Below are 24045 nucleotides of genomic sequence, written 5' to 3'. Positions count from 1 at the left end.
CCTTCATCTAGCTGGTTGATAATGCTGAAATTGGGCCAAAACCAATGCTTTAAACGAATGTTAACCAGCAAATAGGGTAGCTGGTTAAAACTGAAACAAGAACATATGCTATAGATAATAAAAGCTGGACAACACAACGTAGTTTTATGTCTTCTTTTAACTAAGATTCAGGGCATTGCATTCACACTCACACTGTTATTTAGGTCTTTGTGGAGAGAACTGTCTCAACTGTATCTTTCGTGACAATTGAGATAAAACTCTCAGTTGCAGCACAGGAAGAAGGTGTACCTTTCCCCAGTTAGTAACTTGTACATTTCACTGATCATGTGTCACTACCAAAATTTTTTAAGTGAACAAAGCAACAGCCATAGATATATAACCAAGGATTCCAAATATAAAATTGTATTTTTTAAAAATTAATAATTCAATGTCAAGCTTATAATATATATTTGATGTTAAGGCTGAGATGCTATCACACATCTCCTGTTAAGCAACAGGAAACCTCAATGCAGAAAAACATGTAACTAGCAATAAAAAAACCAGAACTATAATTATGTAGTTAGTATATGCTGATACTGTGTGAGGCATCCAACACTATTTTGACTTCATTTGTGAATGTTTAACTGGCTTAAGTTTCACTTTTCAAGAACATCACAGAGAAACAACTGCAATCTCAATCTTTTGGACTAAACCTCCCCCATACTCAAAACAAAACCCAGTGCTTTCTATTCCAGTCATGCATGCTTCTGGAATAATGACAGTATTACTTGGACCAGAAAGAAGGTTGTATCATTTACATTTATACAGAATTATCCATCTTCTATACCAAATTAAACACATTCTTTGCTCTTCAAGTGACAAAACTGTCTTGTATAGAAAGAAAAAACACCCCAGCTTGTGTTGAAAGAATTTGTGTATGTAAAGCTTATTAAACTTATTAAACTTCAGAAGTTTAAACAGGATACTGGATATAAGATTACCATCAAAGTTCAACCATAATCTCTAAAGTTGCAGCTGATTTCAAACATTCCTTTTGATAGATTCCTAGTACAGCAATTTTTTAGAAGTATGAACACTCCAAATCTCCTCTATTTATAGGGAAGTTTGTAACAGGTTCAATTAGAGACATCAAAAACATTTTAAATAGACATCACAAGATGCATCTGTAGTTTAAAGGTCAAATTTATTAGGAGATTAAGAGATGTATTATACGTGGACTATAAATATAGCACAGCTGACTTTATTCACAGTTACACAGCCAATGCCAACCTATTTTGTAGACACTCTTGTTCTTTTGTTCCAGGAAAAGTTTGCACCGTAAGACTTGGATTTAGGTTTTGGAATCTTCTTCTCTTCAACATCATAACTCCAGCCTGTATGTCACAGGGGTAATGGCAGAAGGAGACAAGAAACAAGAATTATAAATACTCTGAGCATACAATATAAAGCAAATGCAATTTGAAGTTTTTTACTTTAGTATCTTTCTCCACATAGACATCCACTAATCTATTCCTTCCTAGTTGGCATCAGAGAATACTGAAATGCCATAAATGTGGAAAATGCCCATTCTCTCATAGTTGCTAAGACTTCACCATTCTACGCTGAAATGGAAAAAACTTGACAGTCATCAGCAAAAACCTCAACAGGGAACACTGACTGTCCTGCAAGTTCGTGGCTCCATAACTCCATAGCATCACAGAAGCACTTAGGCTTTGTGTATGTTGGCACAGGAAACGATAAAGGTAAGAAAACACAGAAAAAAAAATAGCATGCAAATTTCAACCCCAAAGGTTAGAACAGAATGAAGATCTTGTAAAGCTAGAAAAAGGAAGGGTGGGAGGACCAAAAAAAAAAAAAAAAAGAAGAGCAAAGAAAAACTTCAACATTAGAAAAGAGTTTAATACTTAACATTTTTATAAGAACATAAAAATTACGAGTAAAAGAAAAGGGAATGAAGTGATAGAAGACAAGTAAATTATGTGATAGTTAAGCAAGAGAAATGCTTAAAAATGTCAGAAAAGAGGAGGTGGAGATATTAGTGTTTATGTAAATCAAAATGCAAATTGGCTGCAGCCTTCAGGTGCCTGGAAAGTTGCCAGGGCAGCACTCAATATTCCAAAGTTTGGTCTCTTTAGCTGCAATATTTCACTCAAAGTAGAGATACTTGAGCTGAAGATAGAAGTGGTTAAATATGCAGTTTCAAGTGCTACTCATAAGACAGTACTTTTCTTCCTTAGTTTAAACCCAAAACTTGAAAGCCCTAATATGTTTAACATATATCTGAATTTTTGTATTTAAGATGCTCATAGAGAATACTCAAGATACACCTACACATCAAAATGTTCTGTAAGACACACAACTTGTCATGTCACTGCCTCAATTTTGTGTATTCACAAACATTACACTAACATTTTCTTTTTGTTTATTAGTCTCAATCAGTGTTAATTTCCACCTTAACTATTCTCCACAAGAAATACTAAGCAGAGATTTTAAAAACATATTCTTTCCATCTGTGAGAATACTGGCTTTTGTCTTCTGTTCTGATTAAAAATATAAGCTTGAGTAAACAGCCAGAACTAGATCCAGAGACAGACTTCAGTATTGCAACATTCAGCATTGTAACACCTAACATTGAGGCACTTGGCTGATGGGATGGAATCTACAGTCCCAAGGTATTGCTTCATCTTTTTACACACTAGATGGAGAGCAGCCGAGTGTCTCTAGAAGAGATTCACAACTGCCAGAACAATGACTTGGACTGACACAGCCATCCAAAATGCATAAGGGTAGTTACATGTAATGATTCCAAGGGGCCACCATGTGTGATTAGGTTTCACACTTTGCAACAGACTCCTTGAGCAAGGCATCTTGAGCTGCTCATGACAGAGAGCAGAGGTCACTTTTATAAAAATACGACAATGGTGGGAGACACTGTTCTTGCTATCCCTGCCATACAAGCCAAGCAGACAGAAAAGAGATTTCATAGTCACAGTAGAACACCCTCAGCACTTGACTAAAAGTTATTGGAGTAGAAAAACCTCCCCATCCTTGTTACTTAAGTTGTATGTTTTTAAACCACTGCCTCAGTGATGTCAGACAAAGAATTTTAGATCAACAGGCAAAACTTGTCATTTAATCCCTGGTGCAGTGGAGCCTGAAGTTCTCCAGGAATGCCAAATACATTGCACATTAAATAGTTTAGTTTCTTCTAAGTATAGGTTAATGGACTTATCATGCTTTTGGAGTGTACACCAGCCATCTAACAACTCTGCATAATTTGTTCTGACCAAGAAACTTTACTATTTACCCCAGACTAAACATAGGTGAAAGCTGGAGACCACAGGGAAGACTTCTGAAGAAGCTCACCCATCATGTGCGTTAGTCTTGGATTTAACTAAGTGTAATTAAACTTCTCCACATCCATAAGCACTAAGCATCAAAACTAACTCTTTAAGGCAAATGGAATTGATTTAAAAAAGAAAATAAAAAAAAAAAGAAAAAAAGAGCAGCAAAAAATCCATGCAAACACAAAACCATGACTGCTGAATATTCAAAAGGATGAGATTATGGATACTGCTTGTGGTACCATCATTCTGTGAGAAAATACAATCTGAAGTAACTAAGTAAGTTTACAGATGCATTCCTTCCCGCACATCACTAGCTTGTAAGTATTAAGCAACAATACCGTCTTTTCTACTGTCTTTTTCTCAAGTATGAACAATCATTAAGTGCAAGCGTTTAGACTTTAGAGCTGGGCAGAGTTAGGCATAACACCCTGAATCTACAATTTCCTCATGGAGAGCAGCAGAGGAGGTGTGCTGATCTGCTCTTGCTGGTGACCAGCAGCAAGACACAAAGAACAGACTGAAGCTGCATCTGGGGAAATTCAGACTCACTGAGCAAACATTATTCACTGAAAGAGTGGCTGGTCACTGGAAGAGGCTCCCCAGGAAAGTGACCAGGTCACCACACCTTGTGAGACTTCAAGGTGCAACTGGATGATGCTCTTAGACATACGGTTTACTTTTAGGTAGTCCTGTGAGGAGCAGTGAGCTGAACTTGATCATCCTCATGGGTTCCTTTTACAACAGATGTATGCTGCAACACAGCCAAAATTGAAGTCCAACATGCTAACTTGATAATAATGTAACTTTAGTTTTTCTGAATATCAAACATTCACGAGGGTTCTGACAGTTTCCCTAAGAGGCTGGAACACTACTCTAGAAAGTGGAAAATCTGGATTCAATGCCTTCAGCATCCTTGGAAATATGCCCCATTCCCGCTTTCATCCTCCTCACACAGAACACTAGTGGTCTACCAATCCTGTGGAATAGAGGAAAGGTGTATTTTCTGTTGTTAATACTTTTGAGACCAAGATTGCCTATGGAAGGTGGAAGGATGAATCCCTCATACCCAATACATACCATTTTTTTCAGCAAAGGCAATGGCATCTTCTTTAGTAGAGAAAGAAAGAACCATGTTGGATAAAGGATCAGCTCTGTAAGAAATCAGATGTCAAATTTTAGGTGTATTTAAAATAGCAAATAATTATATCTGTACTTCAAATGTTAGTCAAATGCTGTATTGTACAACTCTCTGTAGTAGACCACCTCACAAACCGTTCAGAATCCTTTTATTTTTAATCATTTCCAGGATCAACACTTACTTTCTGTAGAGTATTGTTTCAGTCTTTCAGTCTGTTAAATATCCCTCACAACTACTTGCAAAAATTAATCAGGTTTTTCATTAGGCAAACATATCTAATGACTTGCTGAGGTTATAGTAAGTGCTCTGTCACAGTATTTTTAATTTTATAGCTTTTTGGAAGATCAAGAGGCTTAAAGTAATTATGAACATTTCAAAGAGACCAAGTGTCTGTAGAGCAGCTAGAGGAAGAATAATCTGAAAGAGAAAAGAGCAAAATACTGAAGTGAGCAGAGCAGGAACTAATCAGAGAAAAAAAGTACTTAAAAAATGTTGAATGTTCTGCTTTGGCTACAGTCACATGACCTCTACAAATTATTTCAGTACAGTAAGCAGATCACAGGTCATCACCAAAAATGAAGCTCTAAAATGCAAACTGCTACCTAACTAAATACACAGTGGTTAGTTTTAGATGACCAACTATTTTGCAACTTCACTTTTGAAAGGAATCAAGCAGCAAAAAGGTTTTTGAAACAAAATCTCAGTTAAAACACTGAAATGCCTTTTTTGTTGCTATAAAAACTCAATTTAAGAACAATGACAAAGGATGAACAAAAAAAAGAGAGGGTTCTAACTCTTAATGAAATGAGAAAACAATATACTGGTTGTAGCAACACAAACATTAGATAAAGCCTCCCTGAGACAACACCTTCTATGAGCCTGAGAAACAACTGGAAAGACAAGACCAAATTGCAACCAACTATTGAAGGAGATGCTTCTCAATTGTTCTCCCTCTGAAGCTGGGAGGATAAATGAAGAGAAAAAGCAACTGAAGATACATTGAGCTCTCTACAATAAAGGACAAAGCCTGTGATTGGCAGAGTGCGAGGGCAAGAGGGGGGAATCTAGCTTGCAGCAAAGACAACAGTGTAATTTTATCTGATGTTCACATGGAAAAATGGAATTCACTCTATATCCAATATATTCCCCAATAACAAAACCCCCCACAAATAAAAAAACCAAACCCCCAAAACCCACAGCAACAAAAACATGATAAAGGCAGAAATTACACTTTTGCAAGCCACTGTCATTTAAAGGCTTCTCTTATAAAGGCAATATGGAGAATTAGGAACAAAGCATTTGTTCATGACATGATCAGTGGAGAATCAAGTGGCCAAGCATATGGCAATACTGTGACAACTTTTGCTAATAGTTATTGCCTTCCATTATTGTGTTTGGAAAAATCCTCTGAACACTACTAAGTGGAAACAAAAAGTTTTAAGTCTGAAGCATAGTGATGGACCAGTTCACTACTGCAAATTTGGCAAAAACCTTCCAGGACAGAGGCAGTTATGAAATGAGGATTGTGTGGAAATTATTTGTTCTATTTTCATGTTAAATCATCTCTGATTCCATTCCAAAGGAATTATCTATATGAGCAAACAAGAGATCAGGATGTCCAGCATGATGTCCTGATAGTACCATTACTGCAGGATTTCCTACACCTGGCCCCAGTCGTTTCATCAGACCCTAAAAACTGGGATTTCTTATTTTGTTCTCTTGTGAGATCTTGTACAATGGGAACCATTCATTACCCATGTTTCTTTGCTTACAGCTTTATATTAAAATGTGTACTCAAGAACTATCTATAGGCATACTTGTAATGAAACTCCCAATTAAAAAAATGCAATGGGTCCAATTTACTTAGACCTACAATTGGATCACTTTCACTGGAAAAAGCCACAGTATCCAAGAAACAACAAATACAACAAAAAATGCAAACAAGATTGTAACATGACAGAAATACAGCAAAGATCAACAGGTAAATAAGTATATCAAGTTCAGAGGAAAAACGGCTTTAATCTCTAAACCCTAAAGGGCTCTAATCCACTAATCCCATTATATTATTGAAAAATAAATGGAAAAATGTTTAAGAATTGCTCTTTGCAGAAATAAAATCTCAAGAGAAGAAACTCTTCCTAGGTATTTTTGCATGTTGAATGGTAACACCAGAGAGTCCACTAAGAGTTTCTGAAAGAATGTCTTAAAAGTGAATGGATACAAACTAATTTATGAAACCTTTAACCTAGCAGTTTCAGTTCTCAATGTAGTACTTGCTTTTATCTACCCAGAGCTTGCCTACACATGACAAGTTCCTTTTGCTACTCCAAAATAAAAATGCATGTAGAGCTTCTGGAAAATTTTATGAGAAATCAACGTAACAGAAGATTTGATCTCAGAATTATTTTGAACTAATATTTATGGATACATTTATTTTATAAATAAATAAAGAAAAAAATTCTGTGACTGGATTTAGAATGTCAATAAATCTTGAAAAGTGCACCCTCAATTTATTTCATATTGAAGGTTTTAAAGTTTTCTCATAGACTTTTGCATTCTTTGATCGTAAGTGCTAATATGATTGCAGCCAGGTATTTTCAATACACCTTGAATCCTTTCTGAGGTTTGAAACACAATCTTTAGTAGTTAATTTTGACTTATGCATAATAATTAACTATTCTGAATATGCCTCAAAGATGACAGCTTCAAATCAAAATTACAATACTGTCAGAGGAACTGCTGGCACAGTCCTCACAGCTTACAGGAATTCTAACCACAATATGAAATGTAGGTACTCTACTGATGTAATAAAAAAAGAATTAAAAATTAGATGCATTTAAGTTATATTTGCAACTCCAAATTACAGTGTAGTTAGCTAAGAGTAGTATTTACCTCGATTTTTTTGTGTATTTAAGAGTTTCTAATACTAATATTACAATATTTAAACAAATAGCATATTATTTTAAATTGCTGGGTTTGGCTTTTTAAAAAATTATTTACAATTCTGTTTCAGACCTCTTGGATATTAGTAACACTTACTAAAAAAAACTCCCAGAAGTTAAGCACTGTTGTTTGAGTTTAAAAGATGCAACTGAGAGCTGAGAATGATTTACAGCTTTAGGTAACTAATAACCTTCTGGCCCTGCTGATGCCACACAGTAACATCGCCACAAATGTAATTGTCGAAATTTCTGGTTGTTAACACCTTTTTTAAACTCTTGCAGATGAGCTAGAATCTGCTTTTAATCTTAACAGATCATTAATCATACAACAGAAAAACTTAAGCACTTACTGTAAATACTGTAAAAACAAAATTAGATTTACAGGTAGAAAGAAGATTTCAAATTTACATGACTAGTAAGAGCTGAATACAGAAAAGAAGTACTTTCAAATTCAGTAACTACTCACGTAGATGCCCAGCCCATTAAAGGGTTCTCCCAGCGCTCCCTGTTATCAAACTCCATCTTCCATTTCTTTGTATTGTTAACTCCTGACTGCATTGCATTCCGTGCTGGAACAAAAATGTGGACTTTTCTGGTTTTGATGTGCTCATCTGGAACACCAGTTAAAGCAGTGATATCCTAAGAAAAACATAATGGGACTTGTTAAAAAATAGTTTATGTAAGAGGCTTGTAAAACAATATTTCTTACACTTTTTACATAATTTCATGCTTTAAAGTTACCAAAAAATTTTAAAAATGCAAAAAAGTACATTATGAGTTCAGTTGAATAAAAGTCAAGCTGACAGATGTTTAGGCTGCTATCATACTACTTTCCCTGGCTAAATTTTATTTCACAGTTAAGTTACCTGAACCTGCTCATCTCTGAGCTACAACACAGCTAGTGTCAGAGAAAGGACAGGAGATTTGCCCCCATCCTTCTCTGTCCATAGCTGCAAAGTCAGGACTGCTTCAACTTCCACCAGCTAAAGCAAATGTGGGAATATGTAAACTCCTATTTCTTCCTGAAAGAAAATATTAGAGCATGGACTGAAACACTGACAAATTCCACAATTTTGCATTACCAACAGGAGCCTAAACTTCATGTGAATGGGACTATTCACCAAAATAGTAGTCAGCTAAATCCGTGCTGCACTGCAAGTGCCTTCCCTTGGGCTTTCCTCTGTATATAACAAAGACACATGAACATCTGTACTTGACTTAAGAAGGTCTGCTTAGCATGAAGGAAGAAGCAGAAGGTAACATCTTTTGCACAATATTCTACTGGTTGATTGAGACTGCAGAGTAGGTACTAGAATTCAGCACTCTTTACTTCTTTACCCATTAGTTACTACATAACATTGATCCCCTCTTCATGTGTCAAGCTATGAGTATTAGCTTTTGGGAGTTAGTTCTTCTGCTGATGTTCAAAATCAAGAGAGGGACATTTGATACTGGTAACATTCTTCATTATTTTTGTGAAGGACCTAAGGATTCAAGAGATTTTAACCTTCAAAGAGGAAAAAAAATGACTTGCAATGTTGTATGTAGTCAGTAGCAGATGTCCCCCTCTACTAGAGAGGCATGAGCTTTGTTGAGGGCCTCCAAAAATAACAATAGATATAAATTGAAGAATCACAAAACCAACCTAAAAATATTAACTGACTTTAACAAAGAATAAGATGGGGAAAAACCTCACAAGAATTGCTGTGAAAAATTACCCTCAGCAGCATCTGATATAATTAAAGTGAACATTCTCACTAAAAACTAAACAGTAATTATATAAAATTAACCTGTCAGTTCACACTAGTAAAGAGTGAAATCAAACATCAAATCCATCTCTAAGGAAGCTAAACTGCTCCTTTCCCTTTCATACTTAAAAGGCTAGTGGGAGCTCCTTGGTCTCCCGCCCTTCCCTCCCCTCCCCTTCTCTCTCTTTAGGAACGAGTAGTAAACTGGTAGAAGTCCAGAAAAGCACAGCAAAACTTTGGGCATATTGAACTAATCTTGGCAGTACTGCCATGAGCTGAATGAAAAGGCAAACAAGTTTAAATAAACACTGTGGCTTTACGTAACTGTACCTACCAACTTTATGGAACTTTGTTTTGTGGCAAATTTGAATCTTCTTGATGCAATCACCTGACCATCCTCTGAAATGTCTAAGTTCTCAGTTTCCATTTTACATCAGAAAAAAAAATTTAGGAGCTAAGTCCCTCAAAGCTACAAAGGGGAGCAAGTTTAAAGCATTTGACCTGTACTTGCAATTAGAACAGTAGGGGCAACAAACAAGCATGCACACTCGTTTTCCAACTTCTCACATTTCTACCCAGACTAACACAAGAAACTGTCAAAGTATCTTAATAATTCCATTATAATTACTTCCACTAGAACCAAGTCATGCTTATTTTTAATCTGAGTCCAGCAGTGATATGAAAGAGAAGAACTACCAGCCACTGGAACATTGCAACATGTATGTAAAATACCTTCACAGACTGGCATTTCTCACTGCTGAATCTTAAACCACAGTTTTGGAAGGAAATTGCTTAAAAGTTTTCTGATTTGAATTGGCAAAGTGCTCTGTTTAACAAAAAGGGGTTTTTACCTGCAATAAAATTTCGTGGGGATTCATTATCTCAGCTTGCCTATTAATAGGAATAGGCTAAAATATTAGGATTTATTTCTGTATTGAACAAACATGACTATTGAGAAAATGCAATCATATTCACAAAATATGTCTTCTCCTCCTCTCAAACAACCTGCTACATGCAAAAATTCTGGGGTTGTTATCATGAAATACTTTCAGATATGCAAACTTCAATATAGCTCAAAGTTTTTACCTTTACTACTCTTATTCTCAGAAACTTGTAACTTCATTATGAATTTTATGCTTGAGATTTACAGGCTTTTCAATTCTTCCAGAATTATCTAGAACTATTTAAATAAGACACTCTGTTAAATAACATTATGGACAAATTTCCTCTTTTGAAGCCTTCACGGCAGAGAATCATAAAAGTACTACACATTAGTGCATACAGAACACAATCTAAAAAGAGGGATAAAACCAGCAAATGCTGTATTTATGAGGTAACCACGGTAAAGATATGTCTAGACTTGTTCATCTGGATGAACCTAAAACTGAAACTCCAGACAAACTCTTCAAGCCATATTTTCTTGGGCATTTAGTTGACTTCAAATCGAGGTTATTTCACTAATAATGCAGGATTCAGCCAATAAAAATATTTTCGAAATGAAAATTAAAACCTGCTTGCTTTCCAAAACTAAAATATCTACATGGTGTTGCTAGCTCTCCATACTTAGATTCATTATAGCTAGAGTTTCCATGCCTTCTGGGAATCTAGCAATTATTTATTGATATCTTCCCCTTTTTAAAAGCTGGCAATTGAACAGACAGTTGTTAGGACAATGAGTTTCTGGTTGCTGAAGCCAAAGTTGTCCTGACATAAAATCACTGGTTTTGCTTGCTGTAGATATGTAAGGTACTGTAGCATAGCTGAGCTGTTGCCAAAGATATGGAATAAAAAGGCTTGGCATCTATCACATACTTGACACCTAAAGAGCACAGAAGCTCTAAAATTCCTATTCCCTGTAGGCGCTCTCTTAGTCTAGACAAACTGATTTCTCACACTTTTAAAATGCATTACAACACTCTATTGTGATCATTTCATCCACACAGCTCCAGCTAGTGACAGAAGAACCTGTCCTTTAAGCGACATTTCAATGGGCTAAAGCTCCCGCTCCAAGATGCCATTAAAACAATATAATACTTGAAAAGAACTATGCTGCACTGGGTTGAACTCTTTACTGGGTCTTCAGTGCTTTGTTCTGAGTTCAAGTTCTCATTGAAACTACCTGTGAACCAACTTTCCAAAACAAAGATATTTCTGACAGCTGGTTTCACATTACTATCTTTCTTCTTAAGTGTTCCTTAATGAATTTTGCTGTATTAGCATATTAAGACACTAGTGAGGTGTTCAGCATTCAAAATCTTAAGTATATTACATGACAATATAAAGACTTGAGATTTGAACACTATTTTGCTTTACTAAAAATTAACAACCCTGGTTCACATTTTTACAACAGGCTACCACCTAAAAGGTGGACTCTAACATTTTATTTTTCTTAATATATATATGTACATATAAAGTGGGCTTTACTTCAATAGCAAACAAGAAAATTGAAATACTCATTTTGAGTAATTTTGTCTCTTCTTGGAATAAGCTGAAAGGGACAAACCACTTTTTTTAAACAGCAGAAATCACACAAAATTGCTCGCAAATATAGATTGGTTTGTGTCTACTACAACTTACACCTTTTAAGAGTGTTTGTCACAGTGAAAAGCCTGGTAAAGCTGATCCGGAAGGGTAATAAGAAATTATAAATGTGCTATACAGCAGAGAGGAAATCTGATTCATACAGGCAGTGTCAATGAAAGCACTATTCAGCATGAAGATGACTTTAAAAGGAAATGAGAATTTCCTTCTTTTAAGTACTCCACTAGTAGAACAAATTCCAAAAGGGACAAGAAATGGAACTCTCTAATTAATAGGAAAGAGGTTAAATGATTGTAAGTATCTCTGATAAGTATCTCTGTTTTTGAATAGATGGGTCAGATGTGCATAAAGGTGTCATGTTTCTTCTATGGTATTTCTTTCACCACATAGACAGAAACTGTACATAAACACTATTAACTATCTACAGTTTAGCACACCCCCCAGTTGTTTTTTTTAATAAAGGAAACAGGGAACAAGCAATGGGAAGTTGATGTCAAAACACAGAAAAACCTCCCAGCAAGCTTCCAGCAACCACCCAGGATTTAGAGTCTTGCTAGCTGCTCTCTTTTCAATACCAGAATTTCACACATTTCAATGACCATTATGACTTCAAAGAATCAAATTTTCATCATTGTCCGTCATCTGCCGGTTGATTTGTATAAAGGAGTTCTTCTGCATGCATTCCAGACAAAGGGCTCCTTACTTTCGTGGCTATATATCAAGTTTAAAAGTTCTGTTTGTGACAGTTGTGTCTGTGGTAAATTAGGGTAACACTGAAGGAGTGCAGCTGCTCTGCAGGAACCTCCTTTTTGGCATCATTTCACTTAAATAAAAACTGAATAATTAGCTTCTGCCTTTATTAAACCACAAAAATGCCACTGGCCTTAGCAATCACTTCCGGTTGCCCCACCTACTTAACCTCAATAGTTTTACACTTGTTAGCATGGAGGGAATGCAGAAGTTTCTGTATTTTATAGGACTTTACAGCAGCTAGCTCTCTTCCCCACCTCCAACATGTTTTACTGACGAAGTGCATAAAGTTTTGCTATAAATTCATGTTGCAATTCACTTTATTTAGAAGTTATGTCAAAGCACAGAACATCTTGCATAATACCCACAAAATAGCTGCTGTGAAAGGAGTTTTTTATTTAATGTGCTCAGCTGCTCAGACTGTAAGTCAGGATGAGAACATTTATGTTTCTACACTTCAATACAGTATTTTTTGAAGGAAATGTAGGAGAACAGAATCTACTATGCAAATTGCAAGTAGAAAAATGGAGCAGAACGAACTAGATGTGGTCAGACACAACAAGGCAAAAAAGCATATTTGTCCTTGGGAGACTGTATCACACAGAATACAGTTTTCTTTAAGGCTTCACAATCATTTTGCATTATCACAGTAAACTGTTAACAACATGGTGTTACCCATAACTTGTTCTCCCATCTAACCATCCTGCAGAAGGATTAAAGAAGTTTAAAAAAAAGTACTGAAAGAACCATATTTTTACACAGAAAACCAAACACTGTAAAGAGGAAACAAAATTTGGTAATAATAAAGGTTTTGTGAAAGCTATCATTTAAAGAAAATCTCTTTCCATAAGCAGTTTTGTAAAACAACTAAAGAGAAACTGAGAACGAAGGAAAGTGCATCTAACAGAAACAGAAACTGTCACATTACTGGAATGAGCCTAATTCGACCATAATACTTTTAGATCGCTGGCTGCCATTATGCAAGGATGTGTCAGCATCCAAAAAAGTCCAGCACTTGCAAGGGCTGTTAGCTTCAGCAAACTCTATTCATCAGTCTGTCTGTCACAGCTGAGGAGATACTACTCTAACAGGCAGGATGGCTGAGCATTCACTGCTGTTGCAACTCCTTGAGAACTTTCCTGTTGTTTTGCTGCAAAAGCTCGCTCCGCTTTCCCAATATTTTACATGCCTAGTATTATTCCATGCTACCTTGCATGAGATACTACAAATACAATGGCATAAACCAGTCAAAAAACCAGTAAACCAACTTCACTTGGGTCTGTGTTCAGAGAAAACACAATGAAAGAGCAAACAGGAATAACAACTGGACTTCTAAAAATCCCAGTAGCTCTCTATGAACTGGAACATGACTTCACCCTAGTAAGTATAAAAATTCCTTCTCAGCAGCCCTTCTTTCATGTCTTTAAGACACTTTACTCAAACTCTGTTTGGTTTCACATTCATCTCCTACAAAAGTCATAGAAATACGGTATTTATAAAAGAGATTAACGGCAACTTGGGGCAAAAGCTTCTGAATTGTGTTTTCATTACCTTAAACTACACCACTAAAAAAAACCACTCAGATTTTGCACCTCTCAGTACCCTGACAAGCTCAAAACAGAGCCATTTTTCTTGACATACACACAAAAAATACCAACATTTAGCCTGCATTCTGACGGAGAAGTAAAAGGCATTTTAGAAATTTAACAATCAAACATTCAAAACACCTAAGTCCCACTTATAACTATTTCATGTTCAGTATAATTTTTCTACCAAGAAACAATCAAAAGCAACAAACTTTTAAATGATAAGAAAAGGCAGTCTTAGTTTGCCTGCATTTAGAAAAACAAAGAGGATAACCAAACAATCAAAACAATTTGATTTCTCTTAGAGTAACTTACAGTTAGGGCAACACTTCAGTGTTTTACCACCATAAGCAACTGTTCTGACAGATACTATTTCTCAGCTGGAAAACAGAACAGGCAGAAAAGAGCTTTACAGGAAAACAGAAGTACTTAGACCTAGAACCTACCTATAATAGAGAGCTTTGTACCAATTCCGCTGCTTAGTTCAATGTTGTATATACTATTAAATAAATAGCATATTGCAGTTCAATGGTGGTGTATTTCTCAAACATGATTTATTCAGTTTGAAGTCCTGATTATTTATACTGTACTCCTAGCATAAGGCACAACAGCAGACTGTCTTGCAAAACTAAACATGGTATTTCAGTAATATCCTGGTCATATTACTACTGATGACTCATTACTGATGACTCATTACTGATGACTCTTGAGCTTTGAGTCTATAAGATGTGTTAACCAGCAGTTCAAAATGAGGTCTTAGTATCTTACACGAAGTCAAAATTCAGGCTACTCTCATGCATTAGGAATAATTTCTGTATTTTTTGTGTATTTCTCTTGCCATTCTAATGAAGTCCTTATTTTTACTATTCATTAAAAGTTATGTGTATTTACAAAATAATTAATTTATAAGCATACGACTTAAGTGAATTTTGTAAATTTACTGGTTTTCAGGAATTCTGTCAGGAACCAGAAAATTAGAAGTTACTACCTGCTTTATGCCCATTTGAAAACCTTGGAAAGCTTCCTTTAAAGCACCAATTAAAAACATTTCCAAATAAGGCCCAGACAGAGTTCTCAAATTTGAGTATCACTTGCCATCTTCAGCCTCTGGAGGGAAAGGGGTCCAATCAATGTTAAATATGTAGCTGAGGTGTGTTTTCTCAAATCTCCCTTATCTACCTAAGCTGCAAAACACGCAAGGGAGCAAACACTTAGAGCCTGGAAGTGAAATGGGACACTGCTTACACATAGGCAGCTGAATTTCTGCTGTGAAGCAGGAACACCTTGGCCAATTCCAAACCTAATTCAGACAGTAAATAAGGTCTGAGCTATTAAGTACAAATTTGCATGTTCAGCAAAGTCTTAAGAATCAATAGCTCTGGTAATATTTCCTGTGTTGAAGTCTTAAGAAAGATTACATCTACAGTGTATGAAACATTAGTTGTGAATTCAGTTTTAACAAGCTAACAATGTGCCTGAGCTGGCAGCTAGAGCAAGAGTACTACAGTTTGAATTCCATTATCATGCATTCTAGTGTTCTTTTCCTTTCACCTCACAACTTCCAATTAATTAATTCCCTACTGAATGGTAGCTAAGGAACAGCATTTAACTTTAAGGGTTAAAATTTAACAAACTATTTAGGCTTTTGTTTATCAAAAAAAGGCACCCATCAAAGGTGAGGGTGAAAAAATGGCAAAAAGTGGTGTTTTAAAGTTTAGCTTGTCACACTAGTGTATGGTCTGCTACTAAGAACAGTATCAAGAAATCCAACCAATGCCTGCCTTCATTGTGATATATGTACTCTATTCTTCACATCTCCTTTACAGAGAAAGTGATTTCTGTAACAGAACTTTGCCCACACAGTTACAAGTGGTGTGAGACATAGGAGAGAAAAACAGAAGCAAATCCCCAATCAACAGATGCAAATTTAAAGCAAAATCCCTGCTGGTGAGTGTTTTTTAGGGGAAGAAAAGTTGCACTTAAGAAACAAGGAAGTCAGACCTATTAAAAGCTGTCCCTTACCCTAATGCAAGATGTAATGCTTCTATGTAATACGCATGCACTTTAAAGGTTGAAAAAAGTGCTAAATAGTGTACATAATTTCCATACACAGCAGGTAGTGAAGCAGCAAAAGAACTGACAGAGTTACCCTCATTAAAGAGATGCACAAAAGAGAACTGCTATGCAGTGCTAGCATATTGAAGGTCTATGGAGCAGGGATGTTGCGGCTATTAACAGCTTAAATGTTCACTGTATTTTGTTAATTAGTGCATATAGCTTTTAAGCCTTAACTGTGTTTTAGAAGGTTCTTTTCTAACAGTACCGCAGTTATTACTCCCTGGTGGGGATGGCAAGGGTTGATGGGGCTTGGACTGTGTCAACACTATCAATAAATATACAGCATAATACAACTGGACAACACTGGTTTCTTTACACTTACCTTGTTGATTTGTTAAAATGCTTTCAAAAATCTGTCCCTAAAAATGGTGAATCATAACTAGAATGTCACATTGTTACTTTACAAACTGGTTTTAGCTTGCTCTATCTAGAAGCCTGTTCCTGTAATTAATGCTTTGGTCTTTATATGGTTGGCCTTTATATGGCTGGCCTTTAATAGGACAGAAAGCATGGGTTTATATTTTCTAATACAATAGAGAGAAATCCATCACCAATTAAATTCAGTAATTCAACCTGGTGATAAAAAGGTAAGAATTTCTATTGGAAATGGAATTACAGGGAAGATATTCAACTTCTGACTTGGAGAACCACAAATAGCTGACTCAAAAATGCTTTCAAATGTAGTTGATATGTCAACAAAAATGTGGTTCTAAGAAAATGCACCTAAAAAACTACAAACGAGAAAACTTAAAAGTAAAATACTAGTGCAAATTACAATATTTTATCTTAAAACAGCTTCTGGCTGGTTAATATGCTACTCCTCAGTGAAAACTTTAAAAAGACCATGATTTATACTGATGATGTTGGTCTACACAGAACAATAACTACTTATTATTATACAAGAATTTACCTACACATCTAGAAAAAGAACTGGTAAGGAATAATTATGAACTTCTTCAGAAATCTTAATCAGAATTGCTAACCATAGTCTTAATTTTAAAAATAATTCTGTAACATAATTGAAACACCTTTAAAAATACTGTATTTTGTATACCTTAACAGAATTTTATAGAAATTCCTCACAACTCAGCTTCTTCTTGCTTTCTAAACCACTTTTCAAGCTAAAAGGTAGTGTGATAAAAGTTATTTTCCCATCAAGCAGACTTTCTTCTGCTCTGAACATAAGTTAATGGACTTTATGGAGTGAGCAGAACTGAGTATGCCAGAAAGATACATAACAGACCAAGGAAGTTCCCGACAGAAATGCTTCAAGGGCCAAGAACTAAATTCCGTATCAGATGTCTGGATCTGAACATCAGACGCTCCCTCCATGGTCCATGCCCTTGCTTAACACAGGTCAACTCTGAAAGTCTGAGAAAACAGACATGAATGTATTTCAAAGATACCTCACAAACATGCCAACAAGAACTTGAAAAACGTATGATTCCACTTCACCACTGATGATCCGAGTAGAAAGAGGAAGTACTGAAGAAGCACCAAGCTCTCTTGCAGCATGACCAAGATGTTCAAGGATTCCCATGGGATTAGTGGACTTTCCAGACAAGGAAAACTTTTCTGACTTGATAGAACAATTCAGCGAGAACTTCGTAACTAGAAACAGCTCTCATGCCTGTACACAGAACTAGGACTTGGACTTAGGCTAGGACTTGTGTTTTACATCTACAACTTAGATATAGCACAGAAATGCAGAAAGACACATTTAAATGGATAGGCAAGCAAGCTCTCTACAGGAAATTGTTTGTTGACTATTCCTGATAAAACAAAAAGAATTAATGTCCTTGGCAGAAATATTTAATAATGTGGGGTACTAATTTATGTGTTCTAGAAAAGGTTCAGACAATGGTACCATTTCATGAGAATATAAAAGTACCACATGGTCTTTAAAAAGCAAAACTATTGAACAAAACAGCTTCAAAGAATGAAGTTACTTCTCCTGTTGATTATTTGACTGTATCAATGACTTACTTTTATTTTTTCCAGCAGATTAGAAATGTGGCTTGCATACTTAGACCTCCAAAACCAAGTAAGTATTTGCATGTTGAATAACCCTTTGGAATCCAGACAAACTAAACATGGTATAATGGTACTCCTTTAATTTGTCCTGAGCAGCCATCATAGCAAGCTCTTCAAAAACATTACTCTTTGATAAAAAATTACATACTATGTAATGAAACAACAACCAACAAAAATTGCCTGCATACCATTCAAAGAGACTTATTCTTTGACCCAGTGCTCCAGATTGAAGCCTTGAAGTTTTTGCACAAGAATGCTGTATGATGGAACCCAGACAAAACAGACACTTGAGATACTACAAGGTTGTGTAACCTCAATCGCAGACACCTCTCCTTCCAACACCCAGCAGAGATAGCACTACCATGCACTGAAAAAAGACTCTCAGACAAAGAAATCCCAACCCTTTACCCTAGCCTACAAAATAAACCTACAGAGGGATGAGAGGGCAATTGCTCCCATGGATATAATGATCTATCACTTTATACAAGGTTCTGGCCTACTTGCAAAATGTGCCGGTTTATAAATTGAAAACAAAAATTCTTCAGCTGAAATTTAGTAATATAACAATACTCATTCCTCTTAGAAGACAGTTAAAGGTGATGGCAATTTTTTCACTTGGACGGTCAGAGTTACAGAAAGAGCTTCTTTATTACAGGGAGTAACTTGTTCCCTGCAGACATTCTTACAGAAAGCTCTTTATCAGCCAACCAGGTTTCTAAACCACTGCAAGCTTCATCAAACTACAATTGCTCAAGAAAACGAGTTGTAGTAAGTACTACAGACTGAATTGTGCTAGGATAGTCCAGCTGAAGAGGAATTTAATTGCCAAACAGCAAAATAAAGTGAACTTGCAGTACTGAAAATGTGTACATAACTAAACACCTGAGCTTATACTTTAAATAAGACCAAATGCAACTACCAGTCATAACTATAAAGAAGAAACTGTCAAATTATTTCAATTAAAAACAACAATAACAAAAAAATTAAAATTACTATTTAGAAATAAATGTATGCTCTGGCAGACCAGCATGGTGTACCTAAGTGAGAAAGATTATCACCATCTCCAGAATCATTAAAACCTTTAAATAATAAATTTCACATTATCTGCTTGTTGATGTTAATCAAGAAAGTTTTATCTTCTCCCAAGCCATATTTCTTAGTCTTCACCTGAAGTGGGAGGAAGTGGGCGAAGGGAAGTGTGTGCAGGATAAAACAAACAAATAGAAAAAAAGAACTTTTTAATAGATTATGTTTTGCAGCAAAAATGCAGTTTCACAATGCAGTTTCATAAACTATCAGTGACCACACAGTAAAAGCCTTTAAGTATTTAACTTTATGCAAGCCCACTCTTCAATTAGACATTTCTGTTAAAATAGATGTTATGTATTTTTTCTTGCTGTCTTCTCTTTTGAATACTTTACTGTTATTGAAATAATTTGTTTAATTTTGAAATCATTCTAGAATGTGATTTTATACCTTATTCATCCTCTAGTACCATTCAAACATCAGTGCAGTCAAATATCACATCTGCAGATACATTCTAAGTATGCATATGAGATGAAATGAGAAGACATGACACACTACCTTAAATATTTTATAAATCAACAGCAAACAACTTTGTTGTAATCTTGAATTGCAAGTACAACACAGTTCAAGTAAACTGATCACCTGCTTACTTGACACAAGTATGATGGAAGAAAACACCTTTCCAAATCACAGCTTCATATACAAGGCCTGTTTGGTCAAAGCTAGAAACAGTTTCTCAAAACATACGTGCAAAGTAAAGGATGGAAAGCACCCTTTTATTAACCTCACATCTTAGATAATACCTTTATTGATTTTTATTAATTTTTCACTATTCTGAAAGCAAAATGTAAGCTGCTAATCTAACTTAGAGACAAAAATAACTAGAAGGAAGACAACCCATAAGAGGGAAATCTGAGCTTAGGGGGAAGAAATGGGTAACTGTCTGAACCCACAGAGATTTCCATCCTGGTACCATGTACCTGTTGAATATGATAAGCCCCTATCACAGACCTGTACATACAAAGCACAGAAAAACTTGTAAGTTACATTTCTCATCTAAAGAGGAAACGCTGTCCTAAATTGAATGCTTTATGGAGGCCACTTGAGTAAATGCTGCAGTTAGAGTGGATTAAATGAAGGAAAGATTATTCCAAACTCTTTTATCCCGTTAAGTTTCTTTAGGGACGTCTTGAACTCACTGTCAAGTAATAACACACAATGGGTTAACAGCATTTTGAAAAACCAAAACAGAAAATCCACTCTATCCTTATTATCTAACACAGAGGTAACGCTTGGAGAATTCTTGGCTGAATAGTAGTTTCAATAAAAGGAAATCTGTCCTTAATAAATGCATACTTTGCCAACTGTTTCTCTTGAGTTGCAAAACACAGCTCCTCTACACAGTCTTCAAATGCAACGTCACACTGTCTCACACATCATTTTTGACACTTTACTGCGTTGGTTTTCAAAGTAAGATATATTATATACTCAGTTCTTTGGAAAGCAATGATCACACTTTAAAATGCATGTTACAGCTTGATTTGCTGTGTCCTTTGTTTCACAGCATGACTATTAGATCTAGATTTGAAGAAGTTTCATCATTCCACATGATTTTCCACTTCTTTGTATGTTTTACTTTGAGCTGCAGCATTATCACTGTTTATTATAGTAAAGTCTATGCTTCTTTAATCAAACAAAGATTATACAATTTCAGTAATTTGTAATCCTAGCCAAAATTGGGATTTGGATGGTGAACAAACTATGACTCAATCCTGAAAACACCGTGTGATGTTTGCTAATAATGCAGTCTTCTAGAAAAAATGGCCTGGAGTGCTTCCACAACTTTTTTGCTGAAAAGGTTCACTTTCTGAGAATCCTATTAATACACTGTTACTCCTGGATTATCTAGCAATAAACACTTAAAACAGACACTAAATTCTACCTCTAGACAGCCAAGAGGAAGCTGCTATGATTCTTGATGCAGATTTCAGAATAGTTACTAGAATCATAAAATCATTTAGGAAATAACTGGAAAGGCCCATAATATCATTTGAGTACAAATGTTAACCCAACATGGCCAAATGCACCACTAAACCACATCCTTAAGTGCCACATCTACACATCTTTTATTTATCTTCAGGGGTGGTGAAGCACCCGGTTCCCCAGGCAGACTATTTCAATGCTTGAGAAACCTTCCTGTGAAGAAATTTTCCCCAATTTCGAAACCATTTCCTCTTGTCCTATCACTTATTATCTGGAGAAGAGACTGACCCTCACCTGGATACAATCTCCTTCTGACTAGTTGTAAGGTGTGGTAAGTGTGTTCTGAGCCTACTTTTCTCCAGGCTACACAACTTCTGCTTCCTCAGCTGTTCCTCACAGGACTTCTGCCCCAGACCCTTCACCAGACCTTCTCTGGACATGCTCCAGAACCTCAACGTCTTTCTTGCAAGGAGGGGCTCAGAACTGGACACAGGATTAGAGGTGCAGTCTCAGCAGTGACCAGTACAGGGGTACTATCACTGCCCTGGTCCTTCTGGCCACACTATTGTTGATCCAAGCCATGACACCACTGGCTTTCTTGGCCACCTGGGCACATGCTGGCTCATGTTCAGCTGCTGTTGACCAGCACCACCAGGTCCTTTTCCACTGGCAGCTTTCCAGCAATTCTTCCCCCAGCCTGTAGCACTGCCTGGGGTTGTTGTGACCCAAGGGCAGGACCTGGCACTTGGTCTTGTTGAACCTCAAACCATTTGCCTGGCCCATTGATTCAGCCTATCCAGATCCCTCTCCCTTGTGCTAGGCTGAGCTAGCAGAATGCCAACTGCTCAACACAGAGAGTTAGTTTCTCTCCCTCCTGCAAGTGAAAAGGGAGAGAAAAAAAAAACTAGAAGTAAAACTGAAAACTTAAAATGGCAAGATTTTTATATTTACACAGAAGAAAATTAAAAACCAAACTACAACATATATATACAAATGTAAACTCCACCTAAGTCACCCACCCAATTAATACAGATTCAAGCACCCCAGCTGAGAAGCACTCAGCGAGAGAGGAGAAAATCAATGACAAAAAAATGTGTACTTCCTGAACCAAACATCTGTGAAGTGGTGATGAGGCCTAACTCTCCCGGCACTGTGATAGCATGTTCACTCAGTGTTGGCCATGGATGACAGGCTAAAGCCCCTCTTACACCTGTTTTTATACTTGCTGTGATGTCAGATGATATGAAATAACTTTTTAGTTGCTTATGTCAGGTGATGCTTGTCCCCTCTAATCCACATCACACTATCTGGGCCTGCCAAACTGAGGCCCACTAAAAATAAGGCCAAAACTACCACACCCCTTTATCCACTCTGTGCATTTACTTACATGGTTTTGGCCTAGGTTGGTGGAGCATTTACTGCTCATCTTGAATGTATTTTGCAAAGTATGAACTGCTCATACTCAATACAGGTTCAGATTTTCTGTGTCCAGTTTTGTGTATACAAGTTATATGTAAGTTACCGTCAGTGAGTTATGTAGAGTTTGTCTGTGACCTAAAGTAAAATTGCCCACTGTTGAGGTTCAGTACTGAGACTTCTGAAGCATTACTGAGAAAAGGTTCAAAGTAACCACATGGACCAAACAAAACAACTTCAGGACTGGTGATGAAATGTCAGTATCGTTATTCTACTTACTCTGTCACACTTGCAATAAAGTCTGTCCCTAGATGTTCTCAATATGCTGAAAAAACTTATTTAGTACCATTTCAACTGCTCTTCGTAATACAGGTCTGGAATGCTTAACTCTCTTAGCTACCTATTTTATCTTGGCTTGGTACAGAATAGAAATATCTGTGAGATGACTACAACTAATAGCTGATCCTTAACCACAGTTCTGTAATTCTTCTGGTGTCTCCCCAGTGACCAATCCCTGTAACTGCTTTCACATTAATTTTTGCTTTGAGCTACAGCATATATAGTCAGTAGAATATTCTGCTTTAGCAATGCAAAGGATAATTTCAGGCAGTAGTTCTAATTTTGAAACCTTCTTGAAATATTATTAACATTTAACCAACACAAAAGTCCTTTTATTGACAAATATTTGTGGACACTTCAGTTGCAGACAGCAACCTCCACCAAAGTGCCCAACTCCAGACTTTACACCAACTATGCAGCGTTACCAGCACTGGCTGTAAAGTCTGCTTAAAGCACAGATGGTCAACTGGAAGACTTTTAGCTACAGCAAACAGTATTGATGTACCCTACTCACCATAACTGAAACAAATTGTAGGAATTAGGACAGTTCAAACCTCCATTTTAGGCAAAACTATTTCGACTTTACATAATGATGAAGGAAGATATTTTATAACACGCACAAAAATAGTTAAATAATTTGGACCATTATCAGAGTGAGATTTGCTGCCAACAGCCTTTGCCCTCTATAGCAAAAATTTCCTAATACAAGCAGGGTCTTGAGACACTACTTTTCACATAGTTATTTGTCCAGACTCTTGGAATATGACTTAATTGGCGGCCAGAGGTTCAAAATGTGATGCAAGAATTGTATTTATGATGAGCTTTGTTCATTCTGTATGTTATTTTCTTCAGATTTTACTATTCATCAAAAGTTATTCAGTATTCAGTGAAAAGAGCTAATAACTGAGACAAAGATGTAATTTCCTGGATATGCTCTACACAAGCTAAGTACTTAACTCCTTTTATATTTGAGTTCCACCTTTTTTCTAGTGTGTAATGAATGTGGCCTAACCTACTGTTTTTAGTACTGTTTCATTAGAACTCATTTTTCTGTTATATTCAACACATTCTAGGCTG

At 36.2% G+C, this 24045-nt stretch overlaps 1 protein-coding gene across 1 annotated transcript in view; it reads right to left on the bottom strand.

The window, feature by feature from the left end:
* Positions 1-1164: 1164 nt before the first annotated feature.
* The window catches only part of NDUFS4 (NADH:ubiquinone oxidoreductase subunit S4), a 44331-nt gene continuing 21450 nt past the window's right edge, over positions 1165-24045 (bottom strand). The window contains exons 4-6 of the mRNA XM_071581528.1: positions 7894-8066; positions 4425-4498; positions 1165-1373 (exon numbers count right to left, since the gene is read on the bottom strand). Coding sequence (XP_071437629.1) covers positions 1270-1373; positions 4425-4498; positions 7894-8066 — 351 coding nt within the window. The 3' untranslated portion in view covers positions 1165-1269. The remainder of the gene's footprint in view (positions 1374-4424; positions 4499-7893; positions 8067-24045) is intronic.

The sequence above is a fragment of the Pithys albifrons genome, chromosome Z (assembly GCF_047495875.1).
Source record: "Pithys albifrons albifrons isolate INPA30051 chromosome Z, PitAlb_v1, whole genome shotgun sequence".
In the NCBI taxonomy this organism is placed as follows: Eukaryota; Metazoa; Chordata; class Aves; order Passeriformes; family Thamnophilidae; genus Pithys; species Pithys albifrons.
The sequence above is the reverse complement of the archived record's forward strand: the minus strand, read 5'-3'. Positions and strand labels throughout refer to the sequence as shown.